At 49.3% G+C, this 19,276-nt stretch overlaps 1 protein-coding gene across 1 annotated transcript in view; it reads left to right on the plus strand.

The window, feature by feature from the left end:
• Positions 1-19,276, plus strand: part of PITPNM3 (PITPNM family member 3) — a 107,652-nt gene that overhangs the window by 46,811 nt on the left and 41,565 nt on the right. The window contains exon 4 of the mRNA XM_006899803.1: positions 7,501-7,548. Coding sequence (XP_006899865.1) covers positions 7,501-7,548 — 48 coding nt within the window. The remainder of the gene's footprint in view (positions 1-7,500; positions 7,549-19,276) is intronic.

Raw genomic sequence — 19,276 nt, forward strand, 5'->3', positions numbered from 1 at the left:
ATTATGCTGAGTGAAATATCTCAATCACAAAAGGATAAATACTGCATAGTACCACTGTTGTAAATGGGACTGACATCGGGGTTGGGGGAGACAGAGAAAGATGGGATAAATTATGTATACTGCATTGAAACAGATGAGGGAGAGAACTGTTTAAAAGGGATATGTGATTAGGTATTATTGTCATGACCAGAGTCCAGAATAAAGGCTGCATAGTGGAGTGGACTTGAAGAGATTGTATAACAAGGAAAGAATTTTTCTTTTACTTTCAAAGAGAAGAGCAAACGGAGGGGAGGTTTTTCAGGGAGAAAAGTGCAGCAATGAATGAATGAATGGAAATTCAAAGTCTCTGTAAGCTTTCATTAAAATTAATTAAAAAACCCCACTGTATTTATCCAATTCTGTTGCTTGTTATGCATCAGAGAGATGGACTGTGAATAAGGATGACAGAAGAAGAATCGATGCCTTTGAGCCATGGTCCTGGAGAAGAGGTATTGAACATACTGTGGACCATCAAGAGAAAAATAGATCTGTCTTGGAGAGGGTGAAACCAGTTTGCTCCTTGGAGGCTAGGATTTTGACGCTCTGGTATTGCATACTTTAGACACATGGCCAAAAGGGACAAGTCCTTGGAAAAGGACATCATGCTTGGAAGAGTGGAGGGACAGAGCAGAAGAGGAAGATCCTGGATGAGGTGTATTGACACAGTGATTGTGGCACTCAGGACAAATGTATCAGAGATGGTGAAGTTGGCTCATGGGAGGGCAAGGCTCAGAGCCATTGTTCTTAGGGTCATTATGAATTGTTGTCAACTCGGCAGCATATAACACCAGCAGCAGCAGCAGTTGTTGCTTCTAAACAAATATGATATTTCTAAAACATAAACCCGGTAATATTGTCTTGCTGTAGGGTTCACAACTAAGTTATTGCCTACAGTCTACATTGCCCAGCCTTGCATGTCAGCAGGTCTGCAATTGGTTCCAGCCTTCCTTCAAAAATTGCCCAGGGTTAGTGAGCTCTCTGTGGTTGTGGGAATCCAACGACCCTGAAAATCTTCTATGAGGGATGTTGTAAAGGGGATTATCAGCTCACTGCTAGATCCAGTGATCCTAAAGTTACCTCTGACTCTGAGAGCCCTAGCTTCTGGCACTTTCTTTCTCCACACCTACCTTCCCTTCCATTCAGCCTGTGTTCTGACCGAGGGGTGGGCAGGTAGAAAGCTGTGCTTCCTGCTTTTGTCCCTGCCCTTCCCCTGACCTTATCAACTTTTCACCAGGCCTTGCCACTCTTGCCCAGCTTAGCGTTGCTGGCCCCCTACTTAGATCCTAGAGCAGGCTGCTCTAAATTGAGCATTTCTGAGCGTGGAGACTTTCCCTCCCCTTCTAAACTCAAGGCCATTAGGGACTCAAATGGCTTTGATGTGTTCCCTTGCTTGCTTATGCATTCAGCACACATGCTCTGATACTTACTCTGTGTCAGACCCTGGGTGGGTCAAGGCAGGGGACAAGAGATGACTCAGAAATAGACTCAGAACTGAGTGGCTCCCAGATGGGCGGTGGGGGGTGGCGAGGTGATTGTAGTTCAGTGAGCTAATTGTGCTGACAAGAGTGGGAACAACGTGCGGAAGCATCAGCGGGTCAGCACCGTTTGACTTGAGACATCCGGAGAGGAGCTAGGGAGGGTTTTCTGGACAGACAGAGGGAATGACAGGTGCAGAGACATGGAGGGAGGCATGAAAAAGCTGGAGTGGGGGTTGGGTTCAGGGTTCATTATGATAGAAGTTTGGAGTGTGAGGCATTGGCCTGGGAACATTGGGCTGGGTTGTGGGACACTGGGCTGGGGGGTGGGGCACCGGGCTGGGGGGTGGGGCACCGGGCTGGGGGGTGGGGCACCGGGCTGGGGGGTGGGGCACTGGGCTGGGATGGCAAAAAAGAGCTGGAATTCTTAGAGAAGAAGCAGGAGAAGGTAGGAACTGCCTATGAAAGTCTTGACTGCCACATTGAGAGTTGAGGCCCTTTCAGGAGTGCTGAGCATCCATGGGGTGGTTTAAGTAGAGGAGCAAAGAGCCACCTCCTAAAAAGATTGTTCTGGAAGCAGATATCAAGGATGATAGAAGGGGTGGGTGTGGATCAGGTGAGAGGTAGGGAGGGTGAACTTTAAGCTGCAGCTCGGCAGTGGGCCTGCAATATTGAGGGTCAGGAGCGAGTGCTGGCTCTTCATTTCTCAACCATGCATATTTTTAAAAAATCTTCTACTGATTTATTTTTAAAATTTAATATGTTGCTTTTAAGAACAAATTCTTTCAATTTCCCTCACCCCTCCTCCATCAATCTGTACAATCCCATGATTAATCCCTGCCTCCCCCTGCACATCCTCATCCCTCTGCTTCCATCTTCTCTCACCCCTCTTGGATCCTTATGCTCATCCTATAATAATGATTTTATACAATATTTATCCTTGTGGGACTGAGTTAGTTCACTCAGCATAACACTCTCCAGTCGCTCCCAAGTTAGGTAATAATTTAAAAAATCATTGCTCCCGTGTGCTGCCTAGTATTCCATTGTGTGAATGTACCATAATTTCTCAATCCATTTGTTTTTAGTTGGACATTTTGGCTGTTTCCATGTTCTTGTTATGGTGAATAATGCTGCTATATGAACATTGGTGTACAAATCTCAGTTTGTGCCTCAGTTTTAATTTTCTCAAGGTATATTCCAAATAGTGGAGTGAGCTGGATCATATGGAATTTCTATGTTCAGCTTTTTTGAGGATATGCCAGACTGCCTTCCAGAATGGTTATGCCATTTTACAATCCCACCAACAATGTATAAGAGTTCCTTTCTCACCACATCCTCTCCAACATCTATTACATGCTGCCCTATTAAACCTTGCCCCTCTTACTGGAGTGAGGTGGTACCTCATTGTGGTTTTGATTTGCATCTCTCTTATTGCCACTGATTTGAAGCATTTCTTCATGTGTCTGTTTGTCATTCAGATATCTTCCTCTGTGAAAATTCTTTCCGTATCTTTTGCCCATTTTGTGATTGGGTTATCAGTCTTTTCCTTGTGGAGGCCCAGAAGTATTCTGTTTAACCATGCATCGTGAAATGAGTTACCAGTTTGGCCAAAATTCCCCTTGGGAAGGCCCACAACACATCCCAGGGCTTAATTTGCCCCCATCCCTGCTTCAGCAGGGACTTCCTGGCACATTAGGAAGAGAATTCCTAGATCCTTTCTCCCCAAGCTCCAGTTCATTTTTTTCTTCTTTAGCATCCCCTTATCTCTTCCCCTAGAGACAGGAAGAAAATGCCTCTGTTCTTGGAAATGCTTAAGTGCTGCCTTCTAACCCAAGTGCTGGCAGTCTGAATCCATCCACCCAATAGTGGCGTGGAAGAAAGACCTGGTAATCAGCTTCCATAAGATCGCAGCCAGCAAAACCCCATGGAATAGAGTTCTGTCCTGCAGCACACAGATGGGGTTGCCAGGAACCCATAGGTAGCAAGTTCTGTTCTTGGCTATGAGAGTTCCTTCTCCTTCTGTCAAAGAGTTGCAACTGGTTGTCAGGGGATGGGGAAGAGGAACCAGAAATCTCTCAGCAGACAGGGGTGGGGTCTTGGAAGGGTTTCCTTCAAGAAGTGCTGTGTTCAGACTCCCAGGGTTTCCTGAATTTGGGATGTGCTGGGGGCAGCAGTGAGGGTGGTGGCCCATCTTGGCTGTACAGCCTGTTTGCAGAAAGCTTCTGGCAGCCCTGCTCTGTGGAAGCTCTGTATGCAGCGGACTGTCAGGGCCCAGGGGCCTAGGAAAGCTCTGGGCCAAGTGGGGTCTCATTTAGGCAGTGGCTGAGGCAGCTGCACATTTGGTTAATCACCCTCGTCCTGGGAGCCTGTTAATCAGGAAGCCGGTGTTCATAACAGACGCCTCATCTTGACGGCTGCCAGCAAAGATGGAGCTGGCTGGGCTGAGCAGGCTGGGCCAGCTTCCTGTGGTCTTGGCCCCACACCTACCTTGTCATACATCTAGCTATTCTTGCCCAGGTCCCTCAGCTGCCGGCTCAGGATCTGGAAGGATCCAGGCCTGCAGGAAGCACTGGCCAGTCCCCAGGCCTCAGATGCCTCCTTCTGCACTATTTGCAAGCATCCCTTCTCCCCTCACATGACTCCCCACTTCCAGCCCCAGTCAGGCTTTAATCCACATCCTCTGGCTTGTCAGCAGCACCTCCTAGGCCTTGATGATTCTTCACTTCATAGAGTACCCACCACAGCTCCAGAGCCACCCCAGGAAGCCCCTGCTCTGGGAGGTTCCACACATAGGGAACAAGGGTGAGATGATGGAAAGATCCCTCATCTTTTGTCAAAGGAACAGATCTAAACATTGGATAAATGAGACTGTGTTTCTGAGCCTCAGTTTGCTCATCCACTAAGAGGACCTGCTACCGCTTTCCCACAGGCATGAGGTTTCAGTGATAAACAGATTGGAAGCACCAGGCAAATGTAAAGCTCCCTGTGTGGCAGGCAGGCTTCCCAGGTTACACTCTCAAGGCCAAGTTTGGTTCTTAGCTCTTTCCCTTGAAATTTTCCTTCTCTTCACCCTTGCATTGGATTGGCTCCAAAATATGTGCTGGAATCCGGATGATCCCTATACCTAGGGAGCTCTGGTGGCCTGGTGGGTAAGGCATTGTGCTGGCTACCCACAGGCAGGTGGTTCAAATCCACCAGCTGCTCTGAGCCAGAGAGATGCACAGTCTCCTCCCTTGAGATTTACAACGTCTGAGAACCCACTGGAGGGTCAGCTGTGACTCAAGGGCAGAGAACAGCACAACAAACCCATGGATGTGACTCCATTTGAGAAGAGGGCTTTTCTCTGTTGCACTAAGGAGACCCCTTTAAAGCATGGAGTGTGTTAAACCCAATTGCTTTTGTGATATAAAGAACAGTTAGGCACAGGGGCAGGCATCGATTGAAGAAGACATGTGGACATCAGCAAGAAACAGAGGAAGTAGAAGCCAAAGACACATGGATCTCTGTCCCCCACCCCGACTCCCGACAGACAGGCAGACCCCAGGGAACTAGAGCCCATGCTTCTAGCCTCCGAAACTGTGAGAAATAGCTGTTGTTTAAAATCCTCTACTCATGGTACTTCTGCTACAGCAGCACTAAGAAACTAAGACATCCCTAGAAAGCTGTGCACCAGCTTTGCAAGGACTCTTGCCCTCTGGTGTCTTCTTGCCCCTGGAGCCCTGCCCACCCAGATTCACGCCCTTGCTTCACTTCCCCACCACATGTAATTGCATGCTGAGAGCCTGCCCTAAAAGCTGTGTTTGCCTTCTGGAAATGAAAGTCTTGCATGGCCTTATCATCTAGACAGGGAGTGCAAGTCTCCTGCGTCTGGCTGAGGAGCTGCTGTGGATGGACCTGGCAGGAGACTGAGGAGACAATGAGTCAGACCTGGCCCAGCCCTCGCTAGACCATTCTCCGTCCCCCCGGGCGCTGGCACAGAGCAGGCGTCTGAGAAATTCCAGACATTTGAGCTGTGGTCGGGGATTGTGACCAGCATGGTCTATGCAGATCCCCATACCCCAGAGGTCTTTGGGGTTGGGGTTTAAAGCTTGACTTCTGAATACTTTGGTCTTTGAATCGGTGCTTTATAAAGACCAGACTCAGCCAAGGGGACAGTGGAGCATACGATAAAGGGGAGCTTCAGCTCATGAGTGGGCCTGCCTTCCTCACCTCCCTGCTTTCCAGCATCAGTTCCTGCGCACCTTTTCCCTCACCCTCTAGCTCCCAGGCCTTGCTCAGTTTCTTCCTCCCTGTCCTCAACACAGCATCTGACCTCTGCTCTGGGAGAGGATGGTTTAGGTCAGACATGCTAAGTGCCTGGGGCTGGTCACATGTCAGCACATTTCATAAATGACTCTTTGTGGACAACATCTCACCCACCTCCATCCAGTTACCTAGACCTTTTTTGGCACGGAGCTCCCAATCATCTTGATGTCAACTAGCCTTCCCTGAGTCTGGAGACTCAGAAGTGACCCTTAAGGGAAGCTTCAGAAAATGGACATTTCTGAAGAAGTCTTCATGGTTCCCTGTAAGCCCACTAACCCACTGCTGTAGAGCCACTCTGACCCCTGGTGACCCTCCATTAAATTTCTGAGGCCATCTCTCTGTCCAGAAGGAGACAGCCTCATTTCTTTCTCTGAGGAGTGGCTGAAGGATTTGAACTGCCGGCCTTTTGGTTACAGCACAACATGTGAGGCAAGGCACCACCCAGAGTCCTAGGTTCTTAACAGGCCAAACAACTAAAATCAAAACAAACAACAACCACAAAAATTATATGCAAATATAGAACAAAGACGGGGAAAAAATACATAAAATGTAATCATGTTTTCTCTTAGTAACAAGACCGTGAGGAATCCTTTTTCTTTCTTTAGGTTTGTGAGCGCTTTCAAAATTTCAGTAAGGAGCATCTGTTACTTTCATAATTATAGAAGAAATATTTTTATGAAAAGAAAGAAACTATTTCAAGAGTCCAATGACATAGGGTGGAGTTCTGTATTTGGGCAGTAGTGTAGGGTGGTTCAATATTCATTCAACAAATAGAGACAGAAGAGCACCGTTTCAGGCCTGGGAGCAAACCAAGAGGGAATTCCTGCCACTGCTGCTTAAGCTCAGATGGGGAGGGGGCATAGAAAGGAGGCAGAGCCCAGGGGACTTTGTGATAGAAGGTTCGCCAAGTTGGTCCTAGGTGTGGGAAGAAGGAAATGCCTTCCAGGGAGACAAGACACGCGTAAGGAAGAGCAGTGCCAGGACCTGGGTGGCACAGAGTGTGAGGCGAGGAAATACCTGGAGATTCCTGAAGACAGAGGACATAGGAGTGAGGACTGGACTGGCGATAGAAGCTGCTGGTTGTGGTCATGCACTCAGTGCTGAGCCTCCAGGAGAGAGAACAGGGCACAAAGGCAGCAACTGGGGAGCAGTTGCTTCATGAAGCTGGAGAAGAGGATCTGGGGGAGAAGGCAGAGGCGAGAAGCTCGGAGAAGTGGAACAGGAGCCAGTCCTGCCGCTCCCAGATGAGAGTGTCAGGTTCCCAAACTTTTGACTTTATTAAGGGCTAAGATTGAAGTCTGTGCAGGAGCAGGACAGGGTGGGACAGGGCAGGAGGAGCTGGGTGGAGATACCTCTTTCCATCCAGGAAAGGCCACGTCTGGTCAGTTGTAATGACTCCTTGGACAGGACAAACCATTGACCCTCAGCTACTAACCTCAAGGCTGGCAGTTTGAAACCAAGCCTTTGAAGAAAGGCCTGGGAAGTGTTCCCCCAAAGATGACAGCTAAGAAAAGCTGACGCGGCTCAGTGACACACGGGGCTACTATGAGTTAGAATAGACTCAATGGTGGCAGGTTTGATGCTTGGGTTTATTCCATGCTGATGTACTCACGGGTGCCTGTACTCACGGGTGTCTGTACTCATGGGGTGTCTGTACTTATGGCTCTTTTCCTTTCTGCAGGAGAAGGAACGGCGCCCTGCACCTCCAACATCCTCCAGGAGAAGCAGCGTGAGTTAGCCTGCCCCCCTTGAAATCCCTTAATTTGGGGGCAGGGGATCCAAGCTCCTTGGACCCAGAGCCCTTTTCCTGTCCATTCAGGGTCCAGAGGCTTGTAAGATCATTACTACGTTATCTTCAGGCAGGATCAGAGGACCTGGGATCACGTGGCTCATTTCAGGTCACTCTGCCCATGAGCTGAGCAAACTGGGGTCCTGAATCCCCCACATTTGGCAGATGTGGTGTGAAAGCCAGAATGGTGAAGCCTTGGGGCTGGGGGAGTAGGGAAGGTGAGCAGATGGGGTGGGAAAAACCATCTGTGTGTCATTTGCTTGTGGACAGGAAGAGAGAAGCATGGCATGGGGACAAGGGCCTTTGAGACATTCCTTGGGGTGGCACACTTGCAGGAACCACAGATGATGGTGGTGTTAGTGGGAGGAGCCTCACCCCGGGCTGTGGGGGGGGGGGGTGATGAAGAGGCCTGTGATGTGCTGGCTGAACCCTGAGGCCTCACGAGTCCTGGTCATCCTTCAGGCTTCTTCAGATTCCCTTCTGCTCATGTGCTCAAGGGAAATGAGCACTGGGCCAGTTTCAGGAAGGACTTGATACAGATGCATCACCTTGTGACATAGTGGCCTCTAGCCATCCCCTCTGGAGATCCAGGGTGCACTTGGGGCCAGTGACCCAGCCACATGCCTTTACTGTTGATGGTATTGAGTTTTGTTTGAGGCTGAGCTTGGGAAGAGGAGTCTCTGTGTATATTTATATTTGGGGTTATGGTTGTAACTTTGAGGGATTCAGCCCTCTCTACTCACACCTCTCCAAGTTCCATCCCTCTTATGCCATCTAGAGGAGCAGCGTCATCTGCCTCCCCATCCTTCCCATAGCCCAGCTTTCCATGGCTTGAGTGGGAAAGCAGCATCCCAAAGACCCTTCTCTGGGTTTCTAACACTTAACAGCAATTTGTAGAGAGATTCCCTAAGACGCTGATTGGCTTGAGTGTCTCTGTCAGGCCCCTCCACCTCCCAAAGACTCAGGTCAGAAGTGCACCTGACAAGGGCAAGGTCGGGGGTTTCTATACTGAGGTCCTTACCTTCATCCCATAGAATATAAAGTAGGGCACCATTTTCCTCAGGAATATGAAAAAATGAACTTTTATTTTTCCTTTTGTTGTTCTTCTGGACTTGTATCTGCTCAGCCTCTGATTTAGAGACATTACATGCATAACTGAGCAAATTGCTGCCTAGTTCTGTACCAGCCCCATGACTGGTGGCAGACCAGACCCTTGTGTTTCATATTTAACGTCCTTACTTGTTAATCTTTGTGTGTAAGCTCTGCAGAAACCTGTGGGACATCATGCTCTTGTTGTTGTTGTTATTGTTGTGTGCCGTAAAGTCAGAAACAACCCATAGCTGACTCTTCAGCGGGTTTTCAGAGGGAGTAAATCTCACGGGAGGAGATTGCTCCATCCTTCCCCCCCAGAGCAGCTGATGGATTTGAACTGCATGCCTTTGGAGTTGTACTGTAGCATCTTACCACTAGGCCACCAGAGCTCCCTGCAAACCCCCTCCTGACAGCTAGGTGTTTGAGGGACATTGGTAGGGAACCAGGTTTCAAGTACTTTGCCACTGAATCACCTCTCCCTGATTCTGGGCCTCAAGGAGGAGGAAACCCACACACCCTCCTTGAAATGAAAACCACAACTGCCCTGTTGTGGGGCTGCCTCCATGCTGCCAGCTTTACCACAGACACAATAAAATTGATGAAATGTTTGATGACTTGCTCTGGTGGTGTAGCAGGTAAGGCATTCTACTGTCAATTCAAAGGCAAACAGTTCGAATCCACCAACTGCTTTGAGGGATGAAGGTGAGCAGTCTCCTCCTGTGTAATTTATAGCCTCTGAAAACCTGCTCATGGGTCCTCTGTGACTCAGTTCTAACTAGACAGTGATGAGTTGAGGATTTGATGTCTTCTGGACCTAGCTGGGGGAAAAAAATGGATGTTTAAGTGGAGTTTCAAATCTTCTTTTTCTGTTTTAAAATCAGAATTTATGTTGCTTAAGCTGTCATCACATTCTGTCCCTTAAATATATTCTGACCTGGTAAAAACTAAAGTAATATGTCAACCTAAAGGTCAGAGGTTCGAGTCTACAAGTTGTTCTGCAGAAGTCATTTCCTCTGGTAAAGAGTTACAGGGTCAGAGCCTGCTGGGTGGTTACCATGAGTCTGAAGGCAGTGGGTTTGGTTTGGGGGTTAATGGTAGATGAGGGATCCCTGATTGAGCACCTTGACTACAAACTGAAAGACCAGCACTCTGTACCCACCAAATGACTGCAGGAGAAAAGAGCTGGTGATCTGCTCCTGTAAACACTAAACCTGGACCAAACCTGTGCTGCCAGGTTGACTGCAGCTCATCGGTGGCACTCAGCTCATTGCTGTGGCCTCAGAACTTTGGAGGCTGTGAATTATGTGAGAAGATGCTGCCTGTCTTTCTCCTGAAGAGCTGCTGGCAGAGTCCTACCACTGAGAGGCCCCATCTTCGGTGTAGCAGCGCAACTTCCTGTGGATCTCAACTCACAGGGACCTGATACGACAGAGTAGAACCATCATCCTGTAGGCTTTTCAGGGCTGTAATCTTTATGACACAGCAGGGTCTTGGGAGATTTAATGTCAGCTGAATCTAGACTCTGGCTTCTTGAGGCACGGCAGGTTTGAGGGCTCAGGGCAATTTTGGTGTTCTTTGAACCCCACATGGGGGTTGGCAGAATGCCAGATGAACTGGGGGTCTAACGGAAGGACTTTGCCAGCATTTGGGCATGCCGGGTTGGTAAGACCCTGAAGGGCTCTCGGGCCTGCAGCCCTTGGGCCAGTCTTTCATTGTTTTTGTTCAGACATTCTTCTAGGTCATATAGCCCTGGTGTACAAGTTGCCATACAGTGGTAACTTGTGGTTGCTGTGAGACTGAACACTGTGACACTGATGTGTCAAAGGCATTAATGGCTAGTTACCCAATGTGGACAGAGAATGGAGTGGAGCTCCCCGATTAAAATAAGCTTGGGAGGAGGAGTGGCATCCACTTCCATAATAGCTTGCCTCCAGAAACCTTATGAACCTGGAGAGAGGATAAAAGACACCCAAGCATTGAGGACTCTCCTTCATAGGGTCGCTATGAGTCGCCTGCAACTCGACGACACTTAACAACAACAACAACAATCTTTATGGAGCAGATGGTCACAGCTTTTCTCATGTGCTGCAGCTGCTGGTTAAAACTGCTGGCTTTTCAGATAGCAGCTAAGTGCTTAACCCCCAGAGCTGCTTTATCTAAAGATTATAGGCTTGGAATCTTATGGGGCAGTTCTGCTCTGTTGTGTGGGGCCACTATGAGTAGGGATTGACTTGCGGTGCAGGAGAAATTGGGACTAGAAATGGAACCTCAGAGGGTATTTAGACTAGCGTTTCCCAAGTACTGTTGTGCGGTGGCAATGATGGCTCATAGTGATCTAATGTGATGGAATATGATTTCCCCATAAGATTTTCTTAGCTGTAATCTTTACAGAACAGTAAAATGTCTGGATGGATTTGAACCATAACCTTTTATTTCCCAAGGGTCAGCTCAATATTTCCCACTGTAAGAATAGCCACAAAAGAAGAGACGTCAAGCCGAACATATTCCATTGAGAAGACTGTTTTTTATTCCACACTCATGTTCTGCTGACAGTTTTCTGCAGTAAAAGACTTCTTTTATGAAATGGCAGTGATAATTGATGATGGTTGGTTTGTTTATTTTTAAACTAAATTTAGCAACAGGCTTTGTGACTCTGAATACACAAAGATAAATAGCATTGCCTTAACATGTAGAGCGAAAATAGTTAACCTAATGCTTTACTGACCAAAAGGTTGGGGGCTTGAGTCCACCAAGAAGTATCCGTGAGGAAAGATTTGACAATCTACTTCTAAAAAGTCAGGCTTTGTGAAACCCTATGGGGCACAGTTCTCCAGTGATGCGTGTGGGGTGGACATCAGGCAGAACTGACTTGATGGCATTTGGTTAACTGGTTACCATGGACTGTGGATGCCATATATACTAGTTTACATATTATTTCCACTTGGTTTCTGGAAGCTCGCTGACAACAGTATGAGATGGTGGCATAAATTGTGTGTTGCAAGCACATAGGCCTGGGCTTCCTTTGCTGACTTGCTGTGACATTTTGTGTAGGTTGCCTGATGTCTCTGAAACACAACAGTGCCTGCTTCCTTGGGTGGCTGAGGGCACTGGAGGGAATGCACGTGTGCTGCCAGGGTCTGTACCTGGCACCTTGGAAGTGGCTAATGGCTCCTGTTCACCATGGCAATTGGGGTGTGCTGACAGCTGCAACAACACCTGGTTGCAGGTGTGAGAGGTGAATCCTGCCATCTCCCGAAGTGCAGTATTTGTAGTGCTGTGCTGGGCCTGTGGCTGCCTCTGTTGTTCTAGTCACAGAGGGGTTTTCCCTGGAGTCTGGACTCCCTGAGAGCTTTCTTGAGCTGGTGTGTGGAGGGGCGGGGGGGGTGGGGGGTGCCACTGAGCTTCTCAGGTTGCTGGGTGCCTGCAGGTGTAAGATGGCGAGTCTTTCTGAATGGGGAGGCAAAGTCCTGGAATCCTCTCCCCTGTGCAGCTGCTGCTCAGCCCCAAACCTTCATCCTGCATTGAACATATGGCCTGTTGGCTGCCACTGGACAACCTTGTGGCCTGCCACCACTGGCTTGTGTGCCACTGTGGGTGGCATCACTTGGTCTGAGAGGTAGGAGACCTGGTCCCCTGCCTGGCCTGTTGTACAGCCTTAACTCCTCTCTGTGGACAGTCTCCCATCCTGCCTGGGTGGGGAGGTCCGTCTAGATCTAACTCCCCAGGAGTTTCTGCTTTTCTGTTGCTCAGTTTGCCTCCTGGTGTCCTTTGTCTGCACCTCTTTCTGTTTCTGCTCCATCCGTGCAGCCACATTTCCAGAGCACTTGCAGCATGCCTATGTGGTGCTGGGTGCAAGGTCTCACGGGAGTTTATTATCTCCTCAAGGACCTCGCTCCTTCTCAACTGAATGTTGCATTTTCCTCAAACCTAAGCCAGAAACCCAGGGGTCCTTTTAGATCACTCATTCTCTGTCATCTTCCGGAGTTAAATCTGATCCCTATGAGCATTGATTCCAGCTTGGAAACGCCAACAGGGTTTACAAAGGCATCCGCACCTCTCCAGTCCCTTGGCCTTTTGCTGCCTGAGGCCACCATCGTCCCTCTGCTGCTCTCTCTTCCCTGAGCCCCCTGTCTCCAGCCTCCTCTCCCACCCTCGTCCTTTTTCCACGTGTCAGGGGACCTTTGCTGGAGGCAAACCTTGTCCTGCTAGCCCACTGCTCATCCCTCTTATGATTTCTCTCCAGCAACAGGTACATCCCACCTCCTTGCCCACTTTCCCCATCAGCTCTCTTCTTCCTTTCCACACTGTCTTCCATGAGGGACATGCAGGCTCAAAGCCCTGTTTTCCCATGGGCTAAACTGGGAAGCTTGAGCATTCCAGCCTTCCCCAGGGAGGACCTGACACAGCTCCCCCACAGCAGATGGTAGGAAGGGCTCGGGTTCCCCAGGGTGGTTTCTCTGGGCCCCAGGGCTGTTAGTACCCCTTCTCTGCTCCTTTTATCATTACATACAGGGCATTGGGTCTTTTTACCTCCTTAATCTCCCATCATCATTGAAGGCTCGGAGTGCAGAGCCTTTGACTCAGTGCCCACACTCCCTACCAGGCCCGTCTCTCCCAGGAGACACATCATCTCTGTCTTCTTCCCTTCCCATCTCTGGAGGTCCGTTAGACCAGGGCCTTTTCCCGGATGTTCTCTGGACTTCATATCCACCTGGGAGCAGGGAAGGGCTACGGTCATCACCCTCATTTTGCAATGAGAAAACGAAGACTCAGAAGGGAGATATGATCTTTCAAAGGGAGAGATTTCCACCAAGCTCCCCTTGTTTCTCCATTGCCAGACCTCAGCTCCAGGTTTAGCTCAGGCTCCCTTCTGCCTGCAGTCTCTCTACAGTCGTTCCAGGGACTTGGAGGAAATGTCTCACTGTCTCTTGCACCACAAGATCCTTCCTCACAACAAACTCCTCTAAAACCCCCAACCCCTCAAGGTCCAAGATGTGCACAGGACAGAAAAGAGTTTGTGACTTGGAGGCAACTTCATCTACCACATTCCATGGGGGGGAGGAGGGTCAAGTGACAAGAAGGTGTAACCTGTTGTGACCCTCTGAGACTCAGCCCCACCCATGTGATGTACAACAGTGAATGGCCCAGGGGACCCAGGCTTAAGCTGGATGTCGAATAGACTGGCCAGGCTGGTGTCTGACCCAAGATATGGGCAGCAGCAGGTGGCTTTCCCAGTGTGGGGAGGGTCCGCCCGTGGCCGTGCACATTCATGAAACAACACAGTGAGCTGCACGCATATGGAGGAACACGTTCTCTCACCCCCAGATCGATACTCTACCCTGGCCCCAGACAGCCCTTGATCTTCCTGCCAGACTGAGCCCTGCCCCCGCCACCAGCTGAGCCCTGAGGGATCCTTACAGGGTCCTGATGCACAACCCTGGGCCTGGACAAAGCCTTGGTTCTTGGTTTAGAGCAAACCCTGGTCCTGTTAACCATCCACCAAACAGACCTAGGAGCTTGCCCCAAGGGGACAGAGTGAAAAGATGAGAGTGACTCCATGTCATCCTTTCCCATCCTTGGGATGCTGGCCTGCTGTCCCACTGCCCAGGGTCAGTGACCAGAGGGAGAAACTCTGCATGTGCCAGCCAGCCAGCCAGCCAGGAGCTGCCCCACCTGTGTACCCAGAGTCCCATGGTCTTGGCAGCAGGAGAACACCACACATTCATGCTGCGAGAAGCCCCTTGCCCAAGGCTGGCCTCCCCACTCCTCTGCCTGGTAACTGGCGTCTTTTCCTGGTCTGTGTGGGCAGCTTGCTGAGCACAGCTGCAGACGGGCTATATTTAGCTGCTTTAATGAGCTCAGGGTGGCAGACGTCCGCCTTGGGAGCACTTTCCTTGCGTATGCACGCGTATGTCTCTGCTTGGCACGGCCCCTTCTTGTTTGTGTGCGTGTTTGTGCATGTGTGCACACACCTGCGCCTCTGTGGGCATGCATCAGTGTGCACATCAATGCGTGCGTGTTTATTCAGATGCAGGATGTGTGTGTGTGGCGAGTGTACATATGCACCTCTCTCCGTGTCCTGTCTGCTCATGACTGGGAACGTGTGCATCCTCTGCCACTTAAAGGAATGCAAGATGAGGTCGCATCATTCATTCATTCAGTTAGTTATTTAACAAGAATTCAATGGACATCTTTATGCGGCAGCACGTTGATGGGCTCTGGGATTAAAATGGGACAAAAGCAGGCTTAATCCCAACCTTCGAGGACCTCAGATTCTGGAGGATGGAGGAGGGGAAGGCAGTAATCGAATGATGACAAAATTATAAGTGTGATTACCAGTCCCAGGAAATAGAAGCTCATGGTGCCTTTAGGGCAAGGAGGTAAGAGTGGACAGCTTCCAGGGGGAGGCAGCAGGGAAGTTTCTTCTGGAAATATCTGGGCACAGAAGCAGTGGAAAGAAGGGTCCCAATCAGAGGAACAAGTGCGGTGCCCCCCCGTTGTGGCGCATTTCTCCCTTCACCCCGCCCCCCTTCCCTCTCCCGCCGCGCCCCCCCCCCCCCCCTCGCCTTTCTGGTGACAGAAAAAACAGGAATGTGTGAAAACTGGAGGAGAGGCTGTGAACAAAGGGGCCAGAACAAAGAAGAAGAGGGGTCAAGGTGTAGGAAGCTGGCCACGGGGGCGGGCGGCGTGGGGCGCTGTGATGGTACTTGGTAGATTGGCTGGTCTCCAGGCGTGATTCAGCCAAGTCCCAGCAGGAAAGGGAGCGAGATAGTATAAGGAGGGATGAGTAAACCTTGTAATGTGAGATGAGATGAGTAAAAGGACTTGATTTACAGGTGAATGAAGGTTTTTAGAAAACCAGCCAGCACAAGCAGCGGGTATGTAGTGGGGAGACAGCTGCATGGAGAGGTAAGTAGTGGAAAGAGGGAGCTGTGTTGCCAACCCAAAGGCAGGCAGTTTGAATCCTGCTCTGTGGGAGAAAGAGATGCAGTCTCCTCCCATGCGATTTACAGGCTCTGAAAACACATTGGATGGTCAGCTAGGAGTAGCTTCCAATTTGATCACACATAATAGCAATCACAACGCAGAGTGGAAAAGTTCATAGAAATGTACAGTTTCCATATTGTGGGAAGAGAGCTGCCTGGAGCAATCCCAGGCAGGTGCCATGGCCTTCAGCCGAAGGACCAGCCTGTGCGGACCTGGGAGGGAAGGTGCTTCTCCTGGATCCTCCCACTGGTGCATTCCACCGAGCGGACCTAACTGGAAGGGGCAGCATGAATGCCTCAGTCTCCAGTTTCCAGAGCTGCTGAGGGGTGCAAGATGCTGCTGGAGAAGCAAATAAAAATCTAAGCGCAGCCCACTGCTTTCCATGTGAGAGAATGACTCTTCTTTATTTTTCGTACCTCAAAACCTCATTGCTGTCGTTGTTTGCCATCAGGTTAGAACCGACTTCAGAGCTGACCCTCTAGTGGGTTTTCAGAGGCAGCAAATCACATCTTCTCCCACCAGAAGCAGCTGGTGGATTTCTTAACATTAGGTCACAAAAGCTTGGAGATTGTAAATTGCTTGGGAGGAGATTGTCTGTTTTTCTACTGCAGACCTGCTGATGGATTCGAACTGCCAGAGAGGAGTTGCTTTTGTGTTAGCGTAACTCCTTCTAACTGAACACCCATCTGCTGTCCTCATGAGAGGTTTTCCCCTCTGTGACCCTGAGGGCTCTTCTCTCCTTGACCTTCTTCAGTTCTCAATTGAGCATAGTCCCAATCCCCCCAGTGTCACCTCTGGTGGGGGGGGGGGGATAGTGTGTGTGCGTGTGTGCTTTGTGTGTTGTGCGTATGCATGTGTGTGTGTGTGTGTGTGTGTGTGTGTGTAGGGATGTACACATAAGCCCAAGTGCACATCCCTCTGTACACACTGGTGAGCATGGGGGTGAGGGGGAAGGAGACCCAGCCTGGTGGTCCCTGAGTCCTGGCCCACAGCTCCTGGCTTAGGGCTTGGCTCCCTGGGCCGCAGTTCAAGTTGTCCTCCATCCTCTTGGGGAGGGACATGAGGAATCTGCCTGCGTCTCTGTCCTCTTCTTGGTCTGGGTTATAGAATGAGGCTCACTGTTTCTTGCTGGAGGGAATCTCTGCCTCCTCAAATCCTTTTCTCATGAGAACAAAAGGACTTTTGTCTCCATAAGTCAGGAAACTTCCACAAACCTTCCCAGAGGCAAAGAAGCCAGAATGTAGAAATTAGCATCTCAAAAAAAATCACTCTGCTACATACATTGTAAAAATTCTCATTTTTAATCTTTCTCCTGGATAGGTAATACATGTATAAAATTTAAAAGGAACAAAAGGTGAATAGTCAGTCTCTTTCCTGTCTCCTAGCTCACCCAGCCTCTCTCCCCAGAGGCAATGGATAGTGCTAGTTTCTTAGATGCCATTCCTGAGCTGTTCTCTGCATATATCCATAAATACACAGATCTATGTGGGTGAATAAAATATATAGAACATATCTGCGTATATCCATAAACATATAGATCCAGATATATCGCTCATATCCACAAACATTCAAATATAGATTCAATATGTAGATACTTATTATAGTTGGATTTATCACGTATATCCACAAATATTCATATATAGATATAATATTTATAGTCATTTAATATAAGTTATACTATGCATATCCACTAACATTCATAGACTCAATATATATAGCCATTTAATATCATTATCTATCTCTCTATCTCTCTAGCTATCTATCCATCCCTCCCTCCACACAAATGTGATCATCAAGTACATTCCATCCATTCTGCATCTTTCTTTTTTATATAATAAAACATTTTTATTTTCTTACTGCTTCAGCATATCTAGAGATGCATCATTCTTTGTGAAGAGCGTATCATATTTCACTGCATCGTAATCAGTCCCCCATCAAGGGACAAATAGGTTGCTTCCTAGCTTTTGCAGTTAAAATCAATGTATCAGTGTGGCAGTGGTTGGTTAACACTGTCCATGGGCTTGCTGGGTCCCAAGGTGTGTGTGTGTCTTGTCTTGTGAAAGGCACCGCCCCACTGGCCTCCTCAAGATGGCCCTGGTTCTGATTCTCCTCAGCAGTGAGTGAAAGGGCCTTCTGACCATTCTTCTTCACAGTGCTTTCTGACCATTGCCAATCCTAGACAAGATGTTTTAGGGAAATTCCCATGGGCATTTCTGTTATTCAAGACCCTCAGGTTAACCTGTTTTCATAGATTTAAGAGCCATTCCCTTTGTGGAACCTGCATGAATTGAGGGCATGCTGTGCAGAGCGTGGGAGACTGAGTGCTCTAACATTCCTTTGGTTGTGTATAGGGATGCCTGCTCCATAGAGAACCCCTTCTAATTGGGCTTGGGTGGGATCCTCAGGGGGCAGGGCCCCGACGTCCCAGCCAGATGGGGACTGTACTTCATCCTCCTATTCTAGTAATCACCCCTCTCCTCCTTTCCCTGCCTTGCCTCCTAAGGACCCCTGAAGGGGCAGGGCTATGGTGTAGAGCCACCTGATACCATGTTGAGGACCCTCACATTCTCCCTGTGAGTGTGGGATGATACTTCAGGAGGATGAAAGAGCCCTGATGTGGCATCTTGCATTTCGGTCACTACCCCTATTACTTACATCCTCAGAGAAATCACTTATTCTGCCCGAGTCTCAGTTTTCTCATCTGCAAAGTGGGGAGAGCACCCCTGATTGCTCAGGATTAACACAAGGGATGTGTTTCCTTGTGATGTCTACCTGGAACTGTCCCTGGGTGACACTCCCAATCAGAGTCAGGTTCCCCAAGGAGCAGGCTTCCCCTGAGCTGTCCCCATGCTTGCTTGCCCTCCTGGCAACCAATAGCACATTTTAAGAAGCAGGATTTGGGGTTAGACCACACATAACCAGGGCCAGGGCTTTGTGGGGGTAGTGCCTCTGTGAGATGCCATCCCCAGACGTCTAAACACACAATGCTGACCTCATGGGCCCAATGCACCAGGCTGATGTGGCCCATTCTGACCCTGAGAGGGTTATGGAGCTCCAGGAAGGCCCTCAGCCTCCAGATGCCCTGACCATGGGTGGACATTTCCTCCTGGCATCCCTGCTCTGTGGACCATTATGTAACCTGCTTGTATGACCTCAGTGAAGACAACCTCCCTGCCTCCGGCCAGCATGGCTCATCACTGAGTGGTTATCAACCTTCCCTTCCTTGGAATTGACTGCCTCACCCTCTCCCGCCCTGGATGTGTCCTCTGCTTCTCACACCTAAGCACTGAGAGGCTGGGATGTCCAGGCAGCAACCATGTCCATTTGAGCTTACTCTTCTTTAGCCGGCATCTCTTCACCTCCTGAGACATTTTCTGCACCTGTCTCACCAGATCACCAAGTTCTCCATATGGCCTCAAAGCGACCTAACAGCAGGGTGCAGAGCAGGGGTGTCCCCTCCTCATTCTGAAGGATGCACCTGGTTTTATTGTTGTTTGTTGTTATGTGCCATCGAGTCGTTTTCGACTCATAGCGACCCTATGCACAACAGCTCTAAACCCTGCTCTATCCTGCGCCAACCGCACCGCCT

Source organism: Elephantulus edwardii, unplaced genomic scaffold (genome assembly GCF_000299155.1).
Source record: "Elephantulus edwardii isolate Elephantulus edwardi_28Jun2011 unplaced genomic scaffold, EleEdw1.0 scaffold00267, whole genome shotgun sequence".
NCBI classification, from domain to species: Eukaryota; Metazoa; Chordata; class Mammalia; order Macroscelidea; family Macroscelididae; genus Elephantulus; species Elephantulus edwardii.